Here is a 20,567-nt window from a genome sequence, read left to right on the forward strand (position 1 = left end):
CATAATTATTATGTACGATACGAAGTTTGATAGTTAACTGTTTGCCACTCATCTCACATATGAAGTATTTTCAACGATATCACTCTCTTATATTGATTCTGCAGCAATGGACATCACGTCTGATTCTTTTATTGACGATAGCTTACTACAGAATCGACACAATTTCAATTCTAAAGACAGTTTAACATGTCTATACCAGTAAAGTGAAGCAAGTAAAGCTTCTCTTGTGCTACTGACGACTGACTTTTTATCTTAATTGAAACTTCGTTATTACCGACAAGTCTTCAAGAGAACGTCAATCAGGGTGTGATGTTTTCTACACGCAAGTATGCATGTTGGTGCACACAATTTACAAGGAAACTACATGTAAATATATCGTGCCAATTGAATTATATTATGTATGCGTACGAAATAAACATTCAGTAATGTGAAAATTCTTGCGAGCAATGAAGTATATCTACATCTACGTGACTACTCTGCAGTTCAGTTATACGCATGGCAGAGAATTCATCGAATCAGTTTCACACTATTTGTCACGCGAAAATGGAACACTTAAATCCTTCCGTAAGAGCTCTGATTTCTCTCATTCCATTACAATGATCATTTATCCTTCTGTAGATGAGTGCCAGTGAACTATTTTTTCATTGGGACCAGAACGGTGGAGTCTGAAATAGCGAGAAAAGATCTCACCGCAACGTAAAATGATTTTGTATTAACCATTGCGACCCCAACACGCGTATTACATCCGTGACACTGTCTTCCATATTTGTCGTTCAAACAAACGGATATGCTGTTATTTGAACTTTTTCAATACCCTCCAACAATCCTACTGGCTAAGGATGCCGTACTGTACAGCCCTACTCCAGCAGAGAACGGTCAATGGTAGTGTAAGCAGTTTCCTTAGTAGACGTGTTGCTGTTTCTGCCTATAAAATGCAGTCTTTGATTTGCTTTCACCACAACGTTATCTACGTGATTGTTCCATTTTAAGTATACATGTGTATAAGTATTAAGTATATAACCTACAACAACGCTTTACTTATATACCCTGAGAACATAAACGACCGAGCAACTATACCCTCAACTGGAAACAAATAATACATGAGGTCTCAGAAGTATTAAACCGATTCCACAAGATTAAATGTCATACATGACTGAAGACAGTAACTTGATATACACCTTAGCTTACATATAGGACTACATATCCAGTATTTTCAAGTATCTTCTTTGAAAGGCTACATTTTTTACACGCCTGCACATTAAACCTTGTGGTACTTTTCAAATTTACATTTATGATCAAAATTTTCATTTGTCTTTCACAAATGTTCAACCTGTCATCCAATAGACACTCAACAAACCTTCAGATCGAAATCAGTCTAATTTTGTACTTTTTGCTCGCGTGTCTGACGTTATTACAATCGCTGCTATTGCTATAAGTAATCATAGTTCACGCAAACTTGTTGGAAGGGGAGGCACGTACACCAAGTGTTTCGCAACACTCCCCCCCCCCCGAAAAAAACAGGAAAAACCTATACCATGAGATGTGACCCTCGATGTCAATGGTGCAGTGCGACATACCTGAACGCCCTTACGTTGTAAGAAATCTTGTGTCGTATTCTCTACGAAGATCACATGGCACAATTGTACCTGAACGCTGTCGCTGTGCTATCGGCACCCCGTCGCGACGCAAACTGAAAGTTAGTAAGAACGAGAGAGCAAGCGAGACGCCGCTCCAGGGAACCCCAATCGGGAACCACAAGAACTGACAGCATAGGAATAGCGCTAGGGTAAACTTCTCGATTCTCTCGATACACTCCAAGATTCAGTCCTCATTTATGTAGAAGATATAGTGTTGTTAAATTAGAGGAATAATAGTGAGCACCTTATTGAGAGAGGAATAGTCGATATTCAGAGATGTGACAAGAACGATCATTCGATGCAAAAATGTCAAGCAAAGATGGGCTCTAAAATGCACATCTTGGAAGAGCTATAAGCACTTTATCTTCCACAGTGGGAAAAAAAAATTCTGCTAAAAGCTCTTTGCTTTTCATATGTAAAGAGTCAGTAGTGGGGACCAAAGCAAGAACAAATTGTCGAGTAAACATACGACCTGAACTGCATACCTATAGAGCTATTAGCACTGGTTCACAGTAGCGAAGATGAACAAGTGCTTACATCTCTTAAGGTATGAGTTTTTGAACCCATGCTTACTGGATTTCCTCCTGGTTGACCTTGCACTATTGGAAGACACAGTAAGAAAAGTCAACATAATTAAAAATTTCTAGTTATTGGTTCGGTACTTCAGAAGAACTGCCGTTTAGCCTTGAAAGGCTTAGCTCTCGTCGAACCAGGGCACAATATTTTTAACTAAACTTGTTTACTACATGATTTAAAGGAACGTCATTTGAGGAATCACTTCAAAATAGGTAAGTCGTGACCAATAGTGACAGAACGTTTGCGCTCATAAATCACACTTGTAAAATTTTTACCTGTATCATTACAACGTAAAAGTAACAACTGTTAACTAAACATAAGTTCCACTTCAACAATATAAGACCAGAACAATAAGAAGATGAACAGCGGTGCACACCTACAACTCTGGAAGAGACAATAACCTATATTATACGTTATTAAACCTGTTTGAAACAGTTAAATATCCATCTACAACGAATTTCGATTATTTTCCTAGTAACGTAACATATCCGAAAGGCAATCAACGAAGTTTTAAGTTGTCATAAAATCATTTCATCTGGATACCTACCGAGCGAGGTGGCGCAGTGGTTAGCACACTGGACTCGCATTCGGGAGGACGACGGTTCAATCCCGTCTCCAGACATCCTGATTTAGGTTTTCCGTGATTTCCCTAAATCGTTTCAGGCAAATGCCGGGATGGTTCCTTTGAAAGGGCACGGCCGATTTCCTTCCCCATCCTTCCCTAACCCGAGCTTGCGCTCCGTCTCTAATGACCTCGTTGTCGACGGGACGTTAAAAAAACCCTAACCTAACCTGGATAACTCCTATTCCATAAGCAACTTTTTAATTAAAATCTGACAGTCCTTAAAAACTTTAAAAATAGTAATAAGTTTAGGTTCAGGCGGAAGACTGAAAAATATATTGATTAATGTTAAATGTAGGCCAGTCGGGAACGTATAAAAGGAGAGCATGTAGCCACCCAATGAAACTATTTGCAAGTCGACTCGTTCTATATTAATTCCTCAAAAATGTGCTGCAAGTGAAATGGAACACGTAAGTAACGGGATGCCCATCACGTTTCTATTATATTTTTTACCACAGCAGACGCAACTTGCATTCGAAGCCACTAAAAGAAAGCACGGACGTAGCAAGTTCAAGTCAGGGTGTTTTAGATATTTATAGTCATAATTATACGGACGGTAGTAGCTGAAGTCCTCAGAAAGTCGAATGACTATACAGAGAGAACTTTCGCTACAGAGTCACCAAATTTATATCTAAAACTTTTAACGAAAGATATAAATCACCTAGCGAATAAAAACTGAGGTTCTAACAATCTGTCCGCACACAACGCAGCTGCGTAAGGAGGGTTCATAGGAAATTATTACTACCAATGCAGAAATCTGAAGGTTATTAGAACATAATGGAGATAAAGGCTGCTAACCATCTGCACGTGCAAATTACATTCAATACATGTAAAAATATTAAAGACCCTATATCGTTTGACTACACAATCGACGTTTCTCTGAAGACTGTCACAACTGGCAAAATACTGCAATCAAAGCTAAGAAGGCGAAGATAGTGTACGAGGAGTCAAAAACTATTTATTTACAATAACCTAAATCCATTAACAAGGAAGAATTAACTGACGACATTCGTGTGCAATATACTGCAGTTTGGGAATGAGGGAAATACATTGACAGTAACGAACAGGTGGCGCAATGCAGCCGTCGAAATGTGGAACTTCCGTCAAATACAAAAAAATTATGGGCGAAACGGTAAACAATAATCGATGAAACGAATAGGAAGGAAACTAGAAATAGATCAGATTAACTCAATAAGGAAAGGATGAGAATCATTCGGAATATAGTGGAGGAAAAGCAATATTAGTGGAAGTCCAAAAGGAAAGCTTTAAAAGTAGTGGTATAAATTTGGTTCAGTTCTCACCATTTCAAAAGACTGATTAAACACAGAGAAAAATAGAAGATGAATCAGGCAGTCTAGCTCACTGGTTGAAACGGAAGAAGACTTCAAATGTTTATTATGTATTAGGCCATATTACTGAAGAACCGGTGAAAGATTCTTGCGCCTCAGAAATTCTGAGTGATGGATGGTATAAGCCATTTCCCCTTTTAGTAGTATTTTTCTTAATATTTATGTAGCTTTCCAACAGTGCTTTATCGTTGTTAAGAGAATAAATGTACTGTAAACCAATGACACGTTCTTTTTATATGCTTATTTGTAAGAAACAATCACTTATTAGGTAGGGAATGTAGAAAAATTTGGCATTTCTTTGACTTTTTCAGCTCCAAAGACTGCCGTTGCTCTTAATGAAACTGTTGCAGAGCTTTTGAGATCCAAGACAGGAATGAATTCCAATTGAAGACTAAAATATTCAGACTCATATATTGATTTTGCCTCGTGTGTGATTTCTGATGGTGTAATCAGGACTTGTTCAATACAGAGCTGAAAATTTTGTATTTTTTGGAAGTTCAGTACCAATTTATTTTCAGAGATCCTTTTAAAATTTACGAGAAAATCTTAAATAAGTTTACATTTTAAAGCATTAAAGTTCCTCATTTAGTCTACATTATATCTGGATACCCTTTTCACAGAGAAGATAACAGAAGTTTCCCAGAATGAATATTATCATTAAATGAAGACCTTATTAACACAGGATTCAAGTAAAGAGCCCTTTATGGTTTTCAATGATTTCGTGAAAATTTTCTGACTGAGGTATGCATTGTTTATTGTTTTAAATGTATCAAGCTCTGCAGCTTGTATAAATTAGACATAGAGCGTAATGAACCAAATATCGGAAAGAAAATGGGATAAAATGTTATTTCTTCATAAAATTTTTAAATAAAATTTTATAAAAATCGTTCGACGGTATGAGTCACAGAGACGTCATTCAAATGCACAAATTCGTAATTCGTTTCCTGAAACTATTCTACAAGCGCAAATGCGTTAGTAAAGTTATGTCGCCCCCGTTTGTGATTAAGTGAAATGGCCGTATAGTTTCAAATATTTTAGTTTTGTAGACACTTAATATGTTTACCTTTTCTCCACACCTGGCACCAAGCAATTCCAAAGAGTGCTACTAGAAGAAGGGTGTGACACCTGCAGTGATATTCTCCCATACCTCCTTCCCCAGACTGGCTGCCATACCGTGACTCCATTTTGTAAGTCTATTATATTTTTATTTTTTACAGACTCTTCCAGCGTTCTTATTTTCTCAGGACACGTGGATGAGAAAATCGAAAGGTTAAGGCCTTTAATGGAGACTTCTGATGTAATATCTCTATGAGGTGTCTGGCACAGAAAAGGAATTTCTGTCAAATAACAGGAATTACTCGCTTAGTCGATTCTTAGCACCGTATAGTCTTCTTGTAAAGAGATACTTATTTATTTTATCAATGGAAGAGTAAGATATACATACCATTAGTTTTTTGAAGTGTGTCGTATATGTCTTCCAGATAGGAATAGTTCTGCCATCGGCTCACATCCTTCGGTAGCTTCTCCCTGTAACAAGTAGAGGAAAATTGTACCGCGATTTATCTTTTAAGACATGGTATTGCACTGTGCAAGAGAAACATTATAAGAAAAAAGAGAAACACATATAAATTGCTTTCCGTTTGTAAGATGTGGTGGTAGTGACAAAATCTATGTACTAGTGAGTTTCTGCTCACTAATGTGACTGAAATCAAATTCAGTCTATCACATTGAAGTGATTTAGAGACCTTTAGATCTTTAAACAATTACGAATATGTAAAGAGACTATCCAGAATTCCGTCTGACTGCTTACAACTTTTGTGGACCTAAAGTTAAATTGTGCTTATTTTCCTTGTATCAAGAGTGTCACATTATTATTCTTCAAGTTATACGAGGGCTGTCCAGAAAGGAAATTACGATTGATCGCGAAATGAAAATCACAGTGAAAATCAGAAATGTTTCATTTGTAAAAGTTAACTACACCTTTCAGCTACTTCTCTACGTAGTCGCCGTTCTGACTCAAACATTCGTCGTAGCGTTGTACCAACTCTCTAATACCCTCATCATAGAAGGCACCCGCCAGTGCTTTCCGCCATTTCTCTACGCTGGCCTAAAGCTCATTGTCTGTGCCAAAATGATGTCTTCATATCCAGCGGTTCGTTTGAACAGAGACGAAACTCATTGGGAGACAATTACGGGCTGTATTGTGGGTAACCAAACATTTCCAATTGAAACGATGCAGGAACATCTTTATTGCCCCTGCAGAATGAGGCTGATAATTGTCTTGAAGAAGAAACCACACGACACTTATGTAATGTTGGTTGCATAGCATCTGGGGAAAATTCTCACCAGGCCCTCGTACTTGGCAGGAGACGCTATTTTCTATAACATCTTTACGAGCTCACTAAGACCTCAGGAATGAAAATAGCGACATAATTTCACCAAGAGTCATACTGGAGACACTGCCCAACACATCTTTGCAAAGCTTTATCGGATTTTCTAGTCGTTTGCATTTCGCGACCGATCGTAACTTACTTTCTGGACAGCCCTCGTATGTCGCAAACAAAAAGTTATCTCCTCCACTTTGCAAGCTTCTTATGGTCGTTCGAAGATGTGGCTTTGTCAGCAACGTAAGTTGTTATCAGAAACGGGCTATTATGAATGAAAACGCCGCTGGCAACTGGTGGAATTTGGTTTTCACTGAGCAAACTACCTGTTTCACGGCTTACAGCTGCATCTTCAGGTGCAACAAAAATTATTACATTAGTCCATCATAGGTACACCCAGCGTTCTTAGTCAAAGGATTGCCGTTGGATTCACCTCTGATGGATTGAGGTAGTAATTCTTGTTGCTCATGAAGACGCGGGTGTAAGCCGTGAAATCGGTTGTGTGATCAATGAGAACCAAATTTTACCATCTGTCAGCGGTGTTTTCGTTCATCACGACCTTCAGCAGCTGAGTATGCCGTGCCACATAAAATTGTTGCACCAAAAACAACCGTAAGATAGACAAACTCTGCAGACCTATGGAAACGCGGTCTCTACGTTTGCACGATGCGTGGCTCGGACTGCGGGAGTGTGGTCGGGTGGCATGCCGAGGGCCTCAGTAATACAGTGTTAGCTGTGGCTTCATTGATTGTCAGGATTTATAAAACGCAAAACTTTTTCGTACCACTAGCCGGAGGCGGCATAGCAGTGCTCGTAGCTGAGTCTTCGTAATTCGCCCTACTCGGCACGCGTCGACGCTACCTGGTGTGTTCAGGGACAGCGCTCTCAATGGAGGTGGGAATGTACAGAATCTCCACCCAGAGGCCTGCAGGCGTTACCCATCCATCTTGGAAGCTAACCGTTCCATCTAGGCACTCTCATCCACATCTGAATCTCTATCTACATCTATATCTACATACACACTCAGCAATCCTCCATACGGTGCGTGGCGGAGAGTACCTCGTACCACAACTAGCATCTTCTCTCCCTGTTCCACTCCCAAACAGAACGAGGGAAAAATGACTGCCTATATGCCTCTGTACGAGCCCTAATCTCCTTATCTTATCTTTGTGGTCTTCCCGCGAAATATAAATTGGCGGCAGTAAAATTGTACTGCAGTCAGCCTCAAATGCTGGTTCTATAAATTTCCTCAGTAGCGATTCACGAAAAGAACACCTCTTTTCCTCTAGAGACTACCACCCGAGTTCCTGAAACATTTCCGTAACACTCGCGTGATGATCAAACCTACCAGTAAGAAATTTAGCAGCCCGCCTCTGAATTGCTTCTATGTCCTCCCTCAATCCGACCGGATAGGGATCCCAATCGCTCGAGCAGTACTCAAGAACAGGTCGTATTAGTGTTTTATAAGCGGTCTCCTTTACAGATGAACCGCATCTTCCCAAAATTCTACCAATGAACCGAATACGACTATCAGCCTTTCCCGCAGCTGTCATTGCATGCTTTTCCCACTTCACATCGCCCTGCAATGTTACGCCCAAACATTTAATCGACGCGACTGTGTCAAGCGCTACACTACTAATGGAGTATTCACACATTCTTTATCCTATTCATATGCATTAATTTACATTTATCTATATTTAGAGTTAGCTGCCATTCTTTACACCAATCACGAATGCTGTCCAAGTCATCTTGTATCCTCCTACAGTCACTCAACGACGACACCGTCCCGTACACCACAGCATCATCAGCAAACAGCCGCACATTGCTATCCACCCTATCCAAATGATCATTTATGTAGATAGAAAACAACAGCGGACCTACGACACTTCCCTGGGGCACTCCAGATGATACCCTCACCTCCGATGAACATTCACCATCGAGGACAACGTACTGGGTTCTATTACTTAAGAAGTCTTCGAGCCACTCACAAATTTGGGAACCAATCCCATATGCTCGTATCTTAGTTAGGAGCCTGCCGTGGGGCACCGAGTCAAACGCTTTCCGGAAGTCAAGGAATATGTCATCCGTCTGATACCCTTCATCCATGGTTCGCAAGATATCATGTGAAAAAAGGGCGAGTTGCGTTTCGCAGGAGCGATGCTTTCTAAAGCCGTGCTGATGGATAGACATCAACTTCTCTGTCTCAAGGAAATTCATTATATTCGAACTGAGAATATTTCCTTTTATTTACGATCTGCAAGTATTGAGTGAGTGTGTTTCCAAAACAATTTGTGTCCGAAATGGTTCAAAAATGGTTCAAATGGCTCTGAGCACTATGGGACTCAACTTCTGAGGTCATTAGTCCCCTAGAACTTAGAACTAGTTAAACCTAACTAACCTAAGGACATCACAAACATCCATGCCCGAGGCAGGATTCGAACCTGCGACCGTAGCGGTCTTGCGGTTCCAGACTGCAGCGCCTTTAATGTCCGAAATGAATGCAGGGAAATAAATATTTATCTTTAGAAAAGTTCTGCAGCTGGTGCAAAAACATTCGTGCCTGAGACATATTGATTAATTGTTCCGCACTGTTCTTGGAAAGCAAACTGTAAAATTACCGACAGGTTTTCAGAATCCTTATAGGGATTTATTCACTGCAGGAGTGAAATACATTCGGCAGCGAAATGACGCCAAACACGGCGCTTTTTTTTTAACTCAGTCGTCTCCCATGGGACTGTTCATTTCTGTTGTCATTGCGCCATCCACACATCCAACAGAAAGTTGCTCGGGGCTTCGATACGTTTGCAGTTCCAGTAGCTGAACACTGAACAAATAACGACAAAGAGCATTCCATAACTGTTCATTTTGGGACAACGTTGACGCGCTTAATGGCGAAAGCCAAACAGTGTTCCGCTTTACGTCACTGACAACGCGTCTGTGGTTTCTGATCAGAGCCACCTTCTGTATCGACTTAGACAGGAGCGGAGCTGATTTCCAGGCGGCAGGCAGTAGCTCGGCGATCCGTGAAATTAACTTCCGCGTTTGTTTTTCCTATATTGTTACTTTATACACCCACCAGGTCCTTCGTTCCTATGGCACCTATATCGTATCACGTTCACCATTTACAATTAGCTACAAAATAAGTGAAAAAGTCGATTTAGATGATGGACACATAAGATAATCTCCATCATAAGGCATCCTACAACATACAGTGTAGGCACAACAGCAGAGATGACGCAAATGAGTTTCTAAATGACTCAAGAATAGTCTGGAGGAGACAATTATTGAATATTATCCCTGTGATAAAAATGGGAAAGTTTTGCATCGCAGGTACAACACCAGAGAAACATTCTGATTCAACAATGGGTAAGACAGTAGAGTTCCTATATTTAGTAAAAGAATACAATGTACGGGAAGGGGTGGAATAGGGAGAGTGAGAGGTGGGGTAGAAATTATGCAGGTGCATTAAATTTTGATGTCGATATTGACTTGAAAAGGTTGGGGAAAGATGGTCAACTTCAGGGGTTTAGATGAGAAGATGCCTCAAAATCTGACTGAGTGAAACTCGAAAAACTATTTTCTTTATCTGGGAACTTTTCCTGTTTGAGGAAGCTCGAAAGAAGTTGTAGATGTGGAATAAATTGAGTGGGATTGTTTCTTCCGCTTTTCACTAAAATGAAATAATTATAATTAGATCTTTGGTATAAAATCTAATTTACAAATAATTAGAGACGAACATATTTAATATTACAGACTGACCGTGAAAAATAAACAAACAAAAAATTAAAAAAAATTCTAAACATTTTCCGCGTTCTTATGAGTACTTTAGTGTACCATTTAACAAAATGATATATTTAGATGTTGATGTTCAGTAAACTAGATAAAAGACAAATACGTTGTGCCTCAAGAAGGTGTTTGGAATATTTACCTCTGGGTAGGAGCACGGAGAAGATGTGGGGCTCAAATTTACAACAGTGGTTCGCATTTACAAGCGCTGTCAGATACAAGCAAACTGTGAAGTTTACGAACGCGTCATTCACAAAACACAACGAATTTTCGAGAGGAGGCTCACCACATTTATTCAGCAGTATCAACTTTGTAGTGGAGTTGGGAAATCTATTTAGAGCATTTTGTGCAAAAAAAAAGCAATATTTAATATGTAATCTCTTTCTCGATTTACATTGATTGATTCAACATCTTGTAATAAATAGGCCCTCTCGACCAGGGAAATCCCACGGATTCGCTGTATCTTGACTTCTGCAATTGAGTCAGTTTCACACCCAGCTTATTAGCGGAAGTACGACTATATGGTAGGAAAGGAAATTTGTAAATGGATAGGTGATTTACTCATAGAACTAGTTTCAGGCACCCCATCAGGAATTATGTGCGATTCTTGCTGTTAATGATGTATATTCGAGGGGTGGTGTCAAGGTTGATAGGTCTGCAATCGATAATTTCTTTATTTCGTCCGTCTCTGTTGGACTGATACAAAATTCAGTTGTTGTGGTTACCGGTTTCGGGCTGACACGCTAACTCTCAAACCACACACCTAAAAATTACGAAAGACATATTTTACAATAATGTGTACAAACATCCTACAGTACGCATATACTTACTCACATATCTTGCTATAAACTGTAGTTATTCAGAAAACATTGTGCCAAAAGGCATGAATAGCTTATGTACAGTAAAGTACAAAGTGTACAACAAGTATTCTCGTTGGTCTTACTCTATGCATATGGTTATGTGTCAATAATTACCGTTTATAGGAAGGTATATTTGCAACTATAGCAATACCTGTTATATGGAATGAAGTCAGCGAATAGGAATACAAACGTCTGAAAAATGTGATCGACAGGAAGTACAAAATGGCTAAGCAGAGATAAGCAGAGATGACTACAGGATGTAGAAGCATATATCACTAGATACTGCCTACAGGAAAATTAAAGAGACCTTTGGAGACTAGAGAATCACTTGTATGCAAGAACTCAGATGGAAAACCAATCCTAAGCAAAGAAGGGAAAGCAGGAAGGTTGAAGGAATATATAGAAAGTTAATACAAGAGTGACGTAATTGAGGGCAATATTGTGCAAATGGAAGAGGACGTAAATGACGATGAAATGGGAGATATGATACTGCGTGAAGAATTTCATAGAGCACTGAAAGACCTAAGTCGAAACAAGGCTTTGGGGGTAGACAACATGGCATTAGAACTACTAATAGCCTTGGGAGAACAGCCATGACAAAACTCTTCTAGCTGGTGAGAAATATGTGTGAGACAGGGGAAATATTTTCGGACTTCAAGAAGAATATAATAATTACAATCTCAAAGAAAGAAAATCTTGATTGTTCAAATGGCGCTAAGCACCCTGGGACTTAACATCTGAGATCATCAGAACCCTAGACCACTTAAACCTAATTAACCTAAGGACAACACAAACATCGATGTCCGAGGCAGGATTCGAACTTTCGACCGTAGCAGCAGCTTGGTTCTGGACTGGAGCGCCTAGAACCACTCGGTCACATCGGTCGGCAGAAAATGTTGACAAGTGTGAAAATTACTGAACCACCATCTTAATAAACCACGGTTGCAAAATAATAACACGAATTCTTTACAAAAGAATGGAAAAACTGGTAGAAGCCGACCTCGGGGAAAATCAGTTTGGATTCCACAGAAATGTAGAAACACGCGATTCAATACTGACGCTAAGACGTATCTTAGAAGACAGGTTCAGGAAAGGCAAACCTACGTTTCTAGAATTTGTAGGCTTAGAGAAAACTTTTGAAAATGTTGACTGGAATACTCTCTTTCAAAGTCTGAAGGTGGCTGGGGTAAAATACAGGGAGCGAAAGGCTATTTACAATTAGTACTGAAACCAGATGGGAGGTGTAATAGTCGTGGGCATGTAACGGAAGCAGTGGTTGAGAAGGATGTGAGGCATCCACGATGTTAATAAATCTGTATATTGAGCAAGCAGTACAGGAAACTAAATATAAATTTGGAGTAGGAATTAAAATCCAAGGAAAAGAAATGAAAACTTAGAGGTTTGCCGACGAGACTGTAATTCTACTAGAGAGAGCAAAGGAGCTGGAAGAGCAGTTGAACAGAATGGACAGTGTGTTGAAAGGAGGATATAAGATGAAAATCAACAAAAGCAAAACGAGTATAATCGAATGTAGTAGAATTAAATCGTGTGATGCGGAGGGAATTAACTTAGGGCATGAGGAACTTTGAACTACTAAACGTGTTTTGTAATTTGGGGAGCAAAATTAATGATGGTCGAAGTAGAGATGATATAAAATGTAGACTGGCTACGGCGAGGAAAGCGTTACCGATGAAGATAAATTTGTGACATCGAGTATAGATTTACGTGTTAGGAAGTCTCTTCTGAAAGTATATGATTTGAGTCTAACCGTGTATGGAAGTTAATCGTGGACGATAAATAGTTTAGACAAAAAGGGAATAGAAGCTTTCGAAATGTGATGCTACAGAATATTGCTGAAGATTAGATGGGTAGATCACGTAACTAATGATGAGGTACTGAATAGAACTGGGGAGAAAATGAATTTAAGGTACAACTTGACTAGAAGAAGGGAGCGGTTGGTATAAGATGTTCTGATGCATCAAGGGACCACCAATTTAGTACTGGACGGAAGCGTGCAGGGTAGAATACGTATAGAGAGACCAAGAGGTGAATACACTAAGTATATTCAGAACGATGTAGGTTGTACAAGATAGAGTAGCATGGACAGCACCATCAAACCAGTCTCTGGACTGAAGACCACAACAACATTCAATTTCCTGAGATATAGTATATTACTGATTTGGCATGCAATATTAATTACAGCCTCAGACATTCTGTTTACGATATAGTTCTACGTAATGAAGAATTACCTGACAAAAACCCTCAGTAATATCCAGTCAGATTTTGATGGGATATCTGAGGATTTTAGGGCTGCCAACATGCTTTAAATGATCACACGTGTATAACTGTGAATCTCAACAACTTATAATATTATTGAAACTCAAAGATAAGCCGTTATCGTATGTAGATAACTGGATGTAGTAATTTGAGAACATGCATAACAAAATCCTGGAGAACCTAAACTGGCAGGCAGTTGAAGATAGACGTCAATGATCCGACTAAATCGTACATGCAAAAGTTTGAAGCATAAGTGAGAAATCTAGGAAACTTCCATAGAACCCTAAGTATCTTCGCAGCAATGTAGATGGGGATTTCATCATCTTCAGTTTTATTTTCAGCTGGGTTTATCTTGTCTGGGTGAGAGAATAACTTTTATTTTAGAAATTGTGGATGTAAATGATACTGTGATGATAAGGACTATGATCGAAGATTACAAGCTAAAGTAGATTACCTGTGTTTCAATACGGTGGGAAACGTGAATTCGTTCATCTTCCACGATTAAGTGAAGTGGTATAATTTTGGCGTGCCGGTAACTGCTAAGTAGTGGAAGCTGTGAAGCACAGACGCTTTGTGCTATCAATTGGAGGGCTCGGGACGCCTAACCATTGGCTAAAGTAATGACGGATTTCGGATTTATATGTACTAAGGGTCCCTTTTGAGAGGAAAGGAGAAATTTTTTGATGCTATCAAATCCTAAACAGGCGTAAATGCGAAGCTAAATGTATATCTTTACGTAATGTGAAGAATAAGATTACTTTTGTGGGGAGCGGGTAATGAGGCTACATCGCCTGACTGACGGATGACACTTTAATGTGCACTAAGGATGAAGGAGTAAACTTGTGGCCGGTGCTTTGATAGCGTGCTCATTATCGGCATTCCGACGTTATTTTCACGCAGTAATAGATAAATTAGAACAAGTAGTGTTAGCCCTTTATTTAAAAGAAAATCTTTATTTTTAATACAATAAACTTTTCTGTCGAGAAAATTAAATCAAATGAAATGAAAAGTTGTGGTGATTATTGATTCAGAGACACTTAAGAAAAACAACAATATCAGTTCGGAAAATGTTGTGCATGTGAGGAGTGTAAAGAACTGTCTAACTTTCTGCGCTGCTGGAGAATGTGAAAAGCAAAACTCACGTTGGTCGCGCACCGCCCTGTTCAAGGAATTTACTGGCTAATCTGTACTCACATTCATTTGCAAAAAGTAGTTGTCCGCTAGACTATTTGTTTATAGAGCAATCCTATATCCTTTCAATATTATGTCCCATCTCACTTCCCTTCAACGAACATTCGAAGACGGGCTAATGTACCTATGACCAGTTCGGATTATAGATGGATTAATATGGTGCTAAGCAGCCTGTTTTGGTTGTATTTTGGTAGCGCTATAGAATGTGTTAAAATCGCTGACAGCGCTCTGCGCCCTCGGAAAGATATTCTGTTGTTGACGGACTGACGGTTAGCGAGTGGGTGGAGAAGTGTACGGACATGGTTTTTTATTTTTTTTTATTTTCTTAGTTGAGACTCTGTGTTGGTAGGACTGGCATTGTAAAGTGAGACCTCAAGGAAATGTACACTATGTGATCAAAAGTATACGGATACCTCGCTACAGATGACTTACAAGTTCGTGGCACCCTCCATCGGTAATCCTGGAAATCAATATGGTATTGGCCCACTCTTAACCATGATGACAGCTTCCAATCTCGCAGGCATATGTCTAATCAGTTGCTGGAAGGTTTCTTGGGGAGTGGAAACCCATTCTTCACGGAGTTCTACACTGGGGAGAGGTATGGATGTCGGTCAGTGAGGCCTGGCACCAAGTCGGCATTCCAAAACATCTCAAACGTGTTCTATGGGATTCGAGTCAGTACTATGCGCAGGCCAGTTACGTGTATAATTATGTGCAGGCCAGGGATGTTATTGTCGTGTAACCACACCACCACAAGCCGTGCATTATGAACAGGTGCTCCATCGTGTTGAAAGATGCAATCGCCATCCCTGAATTACTCTTCAAAAGTGGGAAGCAAGAAGGTGCTTAAAACACAGATGTAGATCTGTGCTACGATAGTGCCACGCAATCCAACGAGGAGTGCAAGACCCCTCCATGACAAACACGACCTCACCATGACACCACCGCCTCCGAATTTTACTTTTCGCACTGAACACGCTGGCCGATGACATTCACCAGGCTTCGCCATGCCCACACCCTACCATCTTATCGCCACATTATGTACCGTGATTCCACACTCCACACATTGTTTTCCACTGTTCAGTCGTCCAGTGGTTACATTCCGTACACCAAGCGAAGCGTCGTTTTGCATTTACCGGCGTGAAGTGTGGTTTATGAGTAGCCACTCGACCATGAAATCCAAGTTTTGTCACCTCCCGCCTACCTGTCATAGTACCTGCAGTGGATCATGATGCAGTTTGGAATTCTTTTGTGATGATCTGGATAGATGTCTGCCTATTACACATTACAAGCCTTTTCAACCGTCGGCGGTCTCTGTCAGTCAACAGACGAGGTCGGGCTATACGCTTTTATGCTGTACGTTGCAAGATTAAAGGCTAATGTAAGGGTGAGATAAGCCATTGCAAATGTGAAATACTGGTGCAAATGGCTCATAGCGCTATGGGACTTAACTTGTGAGGTCATCAGTCCCCTAGAACTACTTAAACCTAACTAACCTAAGGACATCACGTTTCTACTTCACTATCACATCGGAAACAGTGGACGTAAGGATGCTTAGGAGAGTGGAAATCTCGCGTACAGACATGTGGCACAAGTGACACACTATCACCTGCCCACATTCGAGTCCTTCGGAGCGCCCCATTCTGCTCTCTCACGATTTTTAATGACTACTGAGGTATCTGATATGAAGTACCTGGCCGTAGGTGGGAGCACAATGGGCCTAATATTAAAAACGTTTGTTTTTGGGGTTGTCCGGATACGTCACATCACATAGTGTATGAGGGTTTTTGTTGGTTATGTTTGGGCAGTGGAATTATAGACAACTATTAATTTTTGGGACTGCATGTCACTTGAAAAGTACAAAATTTTCTAAATACATTGTTTGCTCTTCAAGAAAATCTTTCTTTTGCTAACCATATGCCTCCTAGAAGTCAGTCTATAGTAGTTAGAGTCTTTTTATTTAGCTGGCAGCAGTCGCCGCTTTCTGTAATTGCGGTAGTTCGTGTTTTGAAGATTTTCTGTGAGGTAAGTGACTCATAAAATAAATGGATTCGCGATTGATATGATTTTATGCAATAAACGGAGTTGGAAGTAGTTTCACTTTTCTTTAGTTTCATATTTCTTTGGAATGTTATTGTTGTTAGTATTTCATGCAATGGAGGGCCATTCTTTTGTGTTAATTATTGGAAGTCATGTTGTCACTGTATAGCAGTCAGATTGCTTTGGGCTTGTATATTGTGGATATTAAATGAATAGATTAAGTTTGAGTTCCCTTTGTCAGTGAAAATTCTGTAGGTCAGTGTGTAAATGGTAAAAATAATTAAAACCATAGCTACAGCTCCTCAAGTATTTCATGCATCTCTTAATGTTACCTTCCATTTCGCTTACGTCATGTCGTGTGAGTCACACTGCAATTCAAGGGGTTTATGGAACTTGGGTGACTGGTAAGTCAATATGTCCGTTTATTTATTCAAACCGATTTTTGACATCTTTCATGAGTTTGAGAGATAAATGGTCAGCATTCGTTTCCAGATTGTCACCATACAAATTCCTACGGAAAAGCACTCTCATGTAAATAACAAAACTACACTGACAGACAAGAAATCGCAACAGCGAAAAGTAATCAGTGTAGAGTAATGAAATTTCCGGAATACATCTGTATAGGTAACATACACAAATTATTGACGTTGCAAGATTACAGGTTAACGTAAGCATGGGATATGACATTGCAAATGTGAAATGCTGGTACATCAGCTGTTACAATGTAGAATGCAAGCGTGTGAACATGCATGTATTACGTTTGACAGTTTCCAGTTGTCAGCTAGGGAGATGAAGTTCCAAGCTTGGTGCACGTGGTCGGTCAGTATAGGGTCGAATAATACCGTTTTTTACGCAGGAGTTGTCGTCCGATGATGCCCCATATGAGCTGGATAGGTAAGGATTGGTGATCAAGCAAGCCAAGGTTACCAGCCAACATCCCGTATAGCGAGTTGGGTTACAACAACGGTATGTGGGTGAACTTTATCCTGTTGAAAAACTTATCCTAGAATGGCAGCACAACAGATCGAATCACCAGAGTGACTTACAAATTTGAAGTCAGGGAACGTGGGATAATCACCAGAGTGCTGTTCTGTAAATCACACCCTAGATTATAACTTCAGGTGTAGTTCCAGTGTGTAACACGCACACAGATTGTTTGCAGGGCCTCAACTGACCTCATCCTAACCACCACACGGCCACCACTGGCACCGAGGCAGAATCATCTTCCACCAGAAAACACAACAGACCTCCATTCAGCCCTCCAACGACCTCCAGTTCAACACCAATAACCTCCCAAATGGCTTTGGTTTGGAGTCAGTAGAATGCACGCTACAGGGCATCAGGCTTAGAGTTGTCTTTGAAGTAACCGATTTGTTACAGTTCTTTGTGTCACTATTGTGCCAACTGCTGCTCAAATTGGTACTGCAGATGCAGTACCATGCACCAGTGCCATACGCCGGACACGATGGTCTTCCCTCTCAGTAGCTCCACGTGATCGTCCGGAGCCCGGTCTTCTTGCGACCGTATATTCTCGTGATCACTGTTCCGACTCAGTGAGGCGTTAGTAATGGTGTCTTTGCCGCAAAAAGGTATTCATAATTAACATAAGCTCGCCAGGTCCACTCTCATAACTTACGCTCTCGACCATTACAGTATGTATTTAAACCTGATATACATTCTCATAGTGGTTCTACTAGTGCCATTCCAATGGGACTGGAGCGAAGTCTAACGCCTACCAACTTTTGTTTATGTAGCACAACTCCTTGTACGTGTCTCGATTTTTTTTCCTGTCAGTGTATTTGGGGTCTAGTCAATTGAATAACCCTATTAATGATAATGTAGTACTACTACACTTGTACGGACTTTGGGAACTTAATTTATCTTGTGATGGACTTTTTTACATTTCCTAGTCTGAGAAGCTACTTTACATTAAAGATATTTTTAACTGTCGCCAAACACTTACTGGCATTTGCAGTCAATGAAATATGCTGTTGTAGACTATCCGCTACGAAATGCAACAAGTTATTTTATTTCAGCAACATTTATGTGTACAGAACTAAAGCTAAATGTGTGATAGCTACCCTTCACCAAAATTATGAATAAATGTATGAAACTAAGGGATTAAAATGTCTTTGCTATGCAATTAGATTAAAAAGAATACAATAATATACTCAATTGCCGGCCGAAGTGGCCGTGCGGTTAAAGGCGCTGCAGTCTGGAACCGCAAGACCGCTACGGTCGCAGGTTCGAATCCTGCCTCGGGCATGGATGTTTGTGATGTCCTTAGGTTAGTTACGTTTAACTAGTTCTAAGTTCTAGGGGACTAATGACCTCAGAAGTTGAGTCCCATAGTGCTCAGAGCCAATATACTCAATCTGTTAATTCTGGTTGTTAATACCGCGTTTGATAGAAAATAATCAATGGCAGGCTGAGTGCTCCTTTGTACATTATTACCCATTGTTGATAACTCTGTTGCCAGCGTCCATTGTATGACGTTAATTCCGTACCTGGAGAAGAGGAACGACTACGGGAGGAGATCTCAAATTCTTCGAGGTCCGATCGGTCGCGAAATGGAAGCCTCTGTTAAGATCCGATGAAACTTTGCACAGATACGTTGGGCAGTGGCTTTAGTATGGCTGTGATCGCGTCACGTCCATCTTTTCAGTTCGGAGAGCAGAGTGAGTACTATAACATCGTGTCTTCCACCATTTACGAGTGCCTGTGAGACATTTTGCCTTATCACATACAGCCCACACAAGGTAACTATCATGCTTTTCCTCATTCACAACAATTCTCGGCCGCACACCGCAGTGGTAATGAGGACCCTCCTGCAACGTTTTGATGGTAAGTGTTTGATCACCCACCATACAGCTCAAATTTGGCTCTCTCTCATTTTCATCACTGCTCACATGATTCACTGGATATGAAGACAACTTTCTGGCACTGACAACACGCTGCAGGGTGGCGTAGAGAATCGACAGAAAGCACAGGGGGCTGCCTTTTATGACGAGAGTACTGGAAATTTGGTACATTGCTACAGCAGATGTTTCAACCGGAGCGGCGACCATGTAGATAAATAGCTTGAAGATGGAGCTGATACACAGAAGATATTTTTACTATTTTTACTTTTCAGTCTGGTTTACATTTTGGGACCGAGCGGACCTTCATGTCCGAATAGCTGTCGTACTCTGGCCCGCAGCTAGGTTTGTTATATTGTATTTCTAATGCTGAGACTTTCTACTAGCTTCTTGTCAAGAAAAGTCTCAATAATTCGAAAAAATCTGTCTTCTGTATAGAAAATTTGTGTTGAATCTATATAGTAAACTTATTTAATTCTGTTGACAAACTGACTCCTTTATTTCGTGTGATAAGTGCCAAGTTTCCATCCACACAATCATATGACATGGGAATTGTGTGGATACTTTACTAGCTAATGGACAATGTCTGGTCTACTAAATTACCGAAGTCGTAGAATGGACCGCGAACTGACAATGTGGGGCCTACAATAACGATTCCCAACATATGAGGAGCGCATCTTTATGGGAGAATGATAACCTTAAATGGAAGCACTAGTTTATTGAATGGAAAAGAAAGTATGGATTCAGAAACTGATTAATTCACTGAATTGAAAATACAATATGAAATTAAAATTCACATTCACACTGAAATAACGCAGTTGTAAATAGGACTCTATCAGTACTGTAAAATGAATTAAATAATGAAAATTTCAGAACTTATTTAAAAATGTATTTATCAATTACTACTGAAACATTGGGCCTGCGTTGCAGAGCAAAATTTTTCGACTGAGGTAATTCATCAACTTTTCGCACACTATCTGCAAGACG

At 40.1% G+C, this 20,567-nt stretch overlaps 1 protein-coding gene across 1 annotated transcript in view; it reads right to left on the reverse strand.

The window, feature by feature from the left end:
• The window catches only part of LOC126095526 (head-specific guanylate cyclase-like), a gene marked incomplete at its 5' end in the record, with an annotated part of 536,532 nt that overhangs the window by 211,161 nt on the left and 304,804 nt on the right, over nt 1-20,567 (reverse strand). The window contains one exon of the mRNA XM_049910309.1: nt 5,629-5,711. Coding sequence (XP_049766266.1) covers nt 5,629-5,711 — 83 coding nt within the window. The remainder of the gene's footprint in view (nt 1-5,628; nt 5,712-20,567) is intronic.

Source organism: Schistocerca cancellata, chromosome 8 (assembly GCF_023864275.1).
Source record: "Schistocerca cancellata isolate TAMUIC-IGC-003103 chromosome 8, iqSchCanc2.1, whole genome shotgun sequence".
Taxonomy (NCBI): domain Eukaryota; kingdom Metazoa; phylum Arthropoda; class Insecta; order Orthoptera; family Acrididae; genus Schistocerca; species Schistocerca cancellata.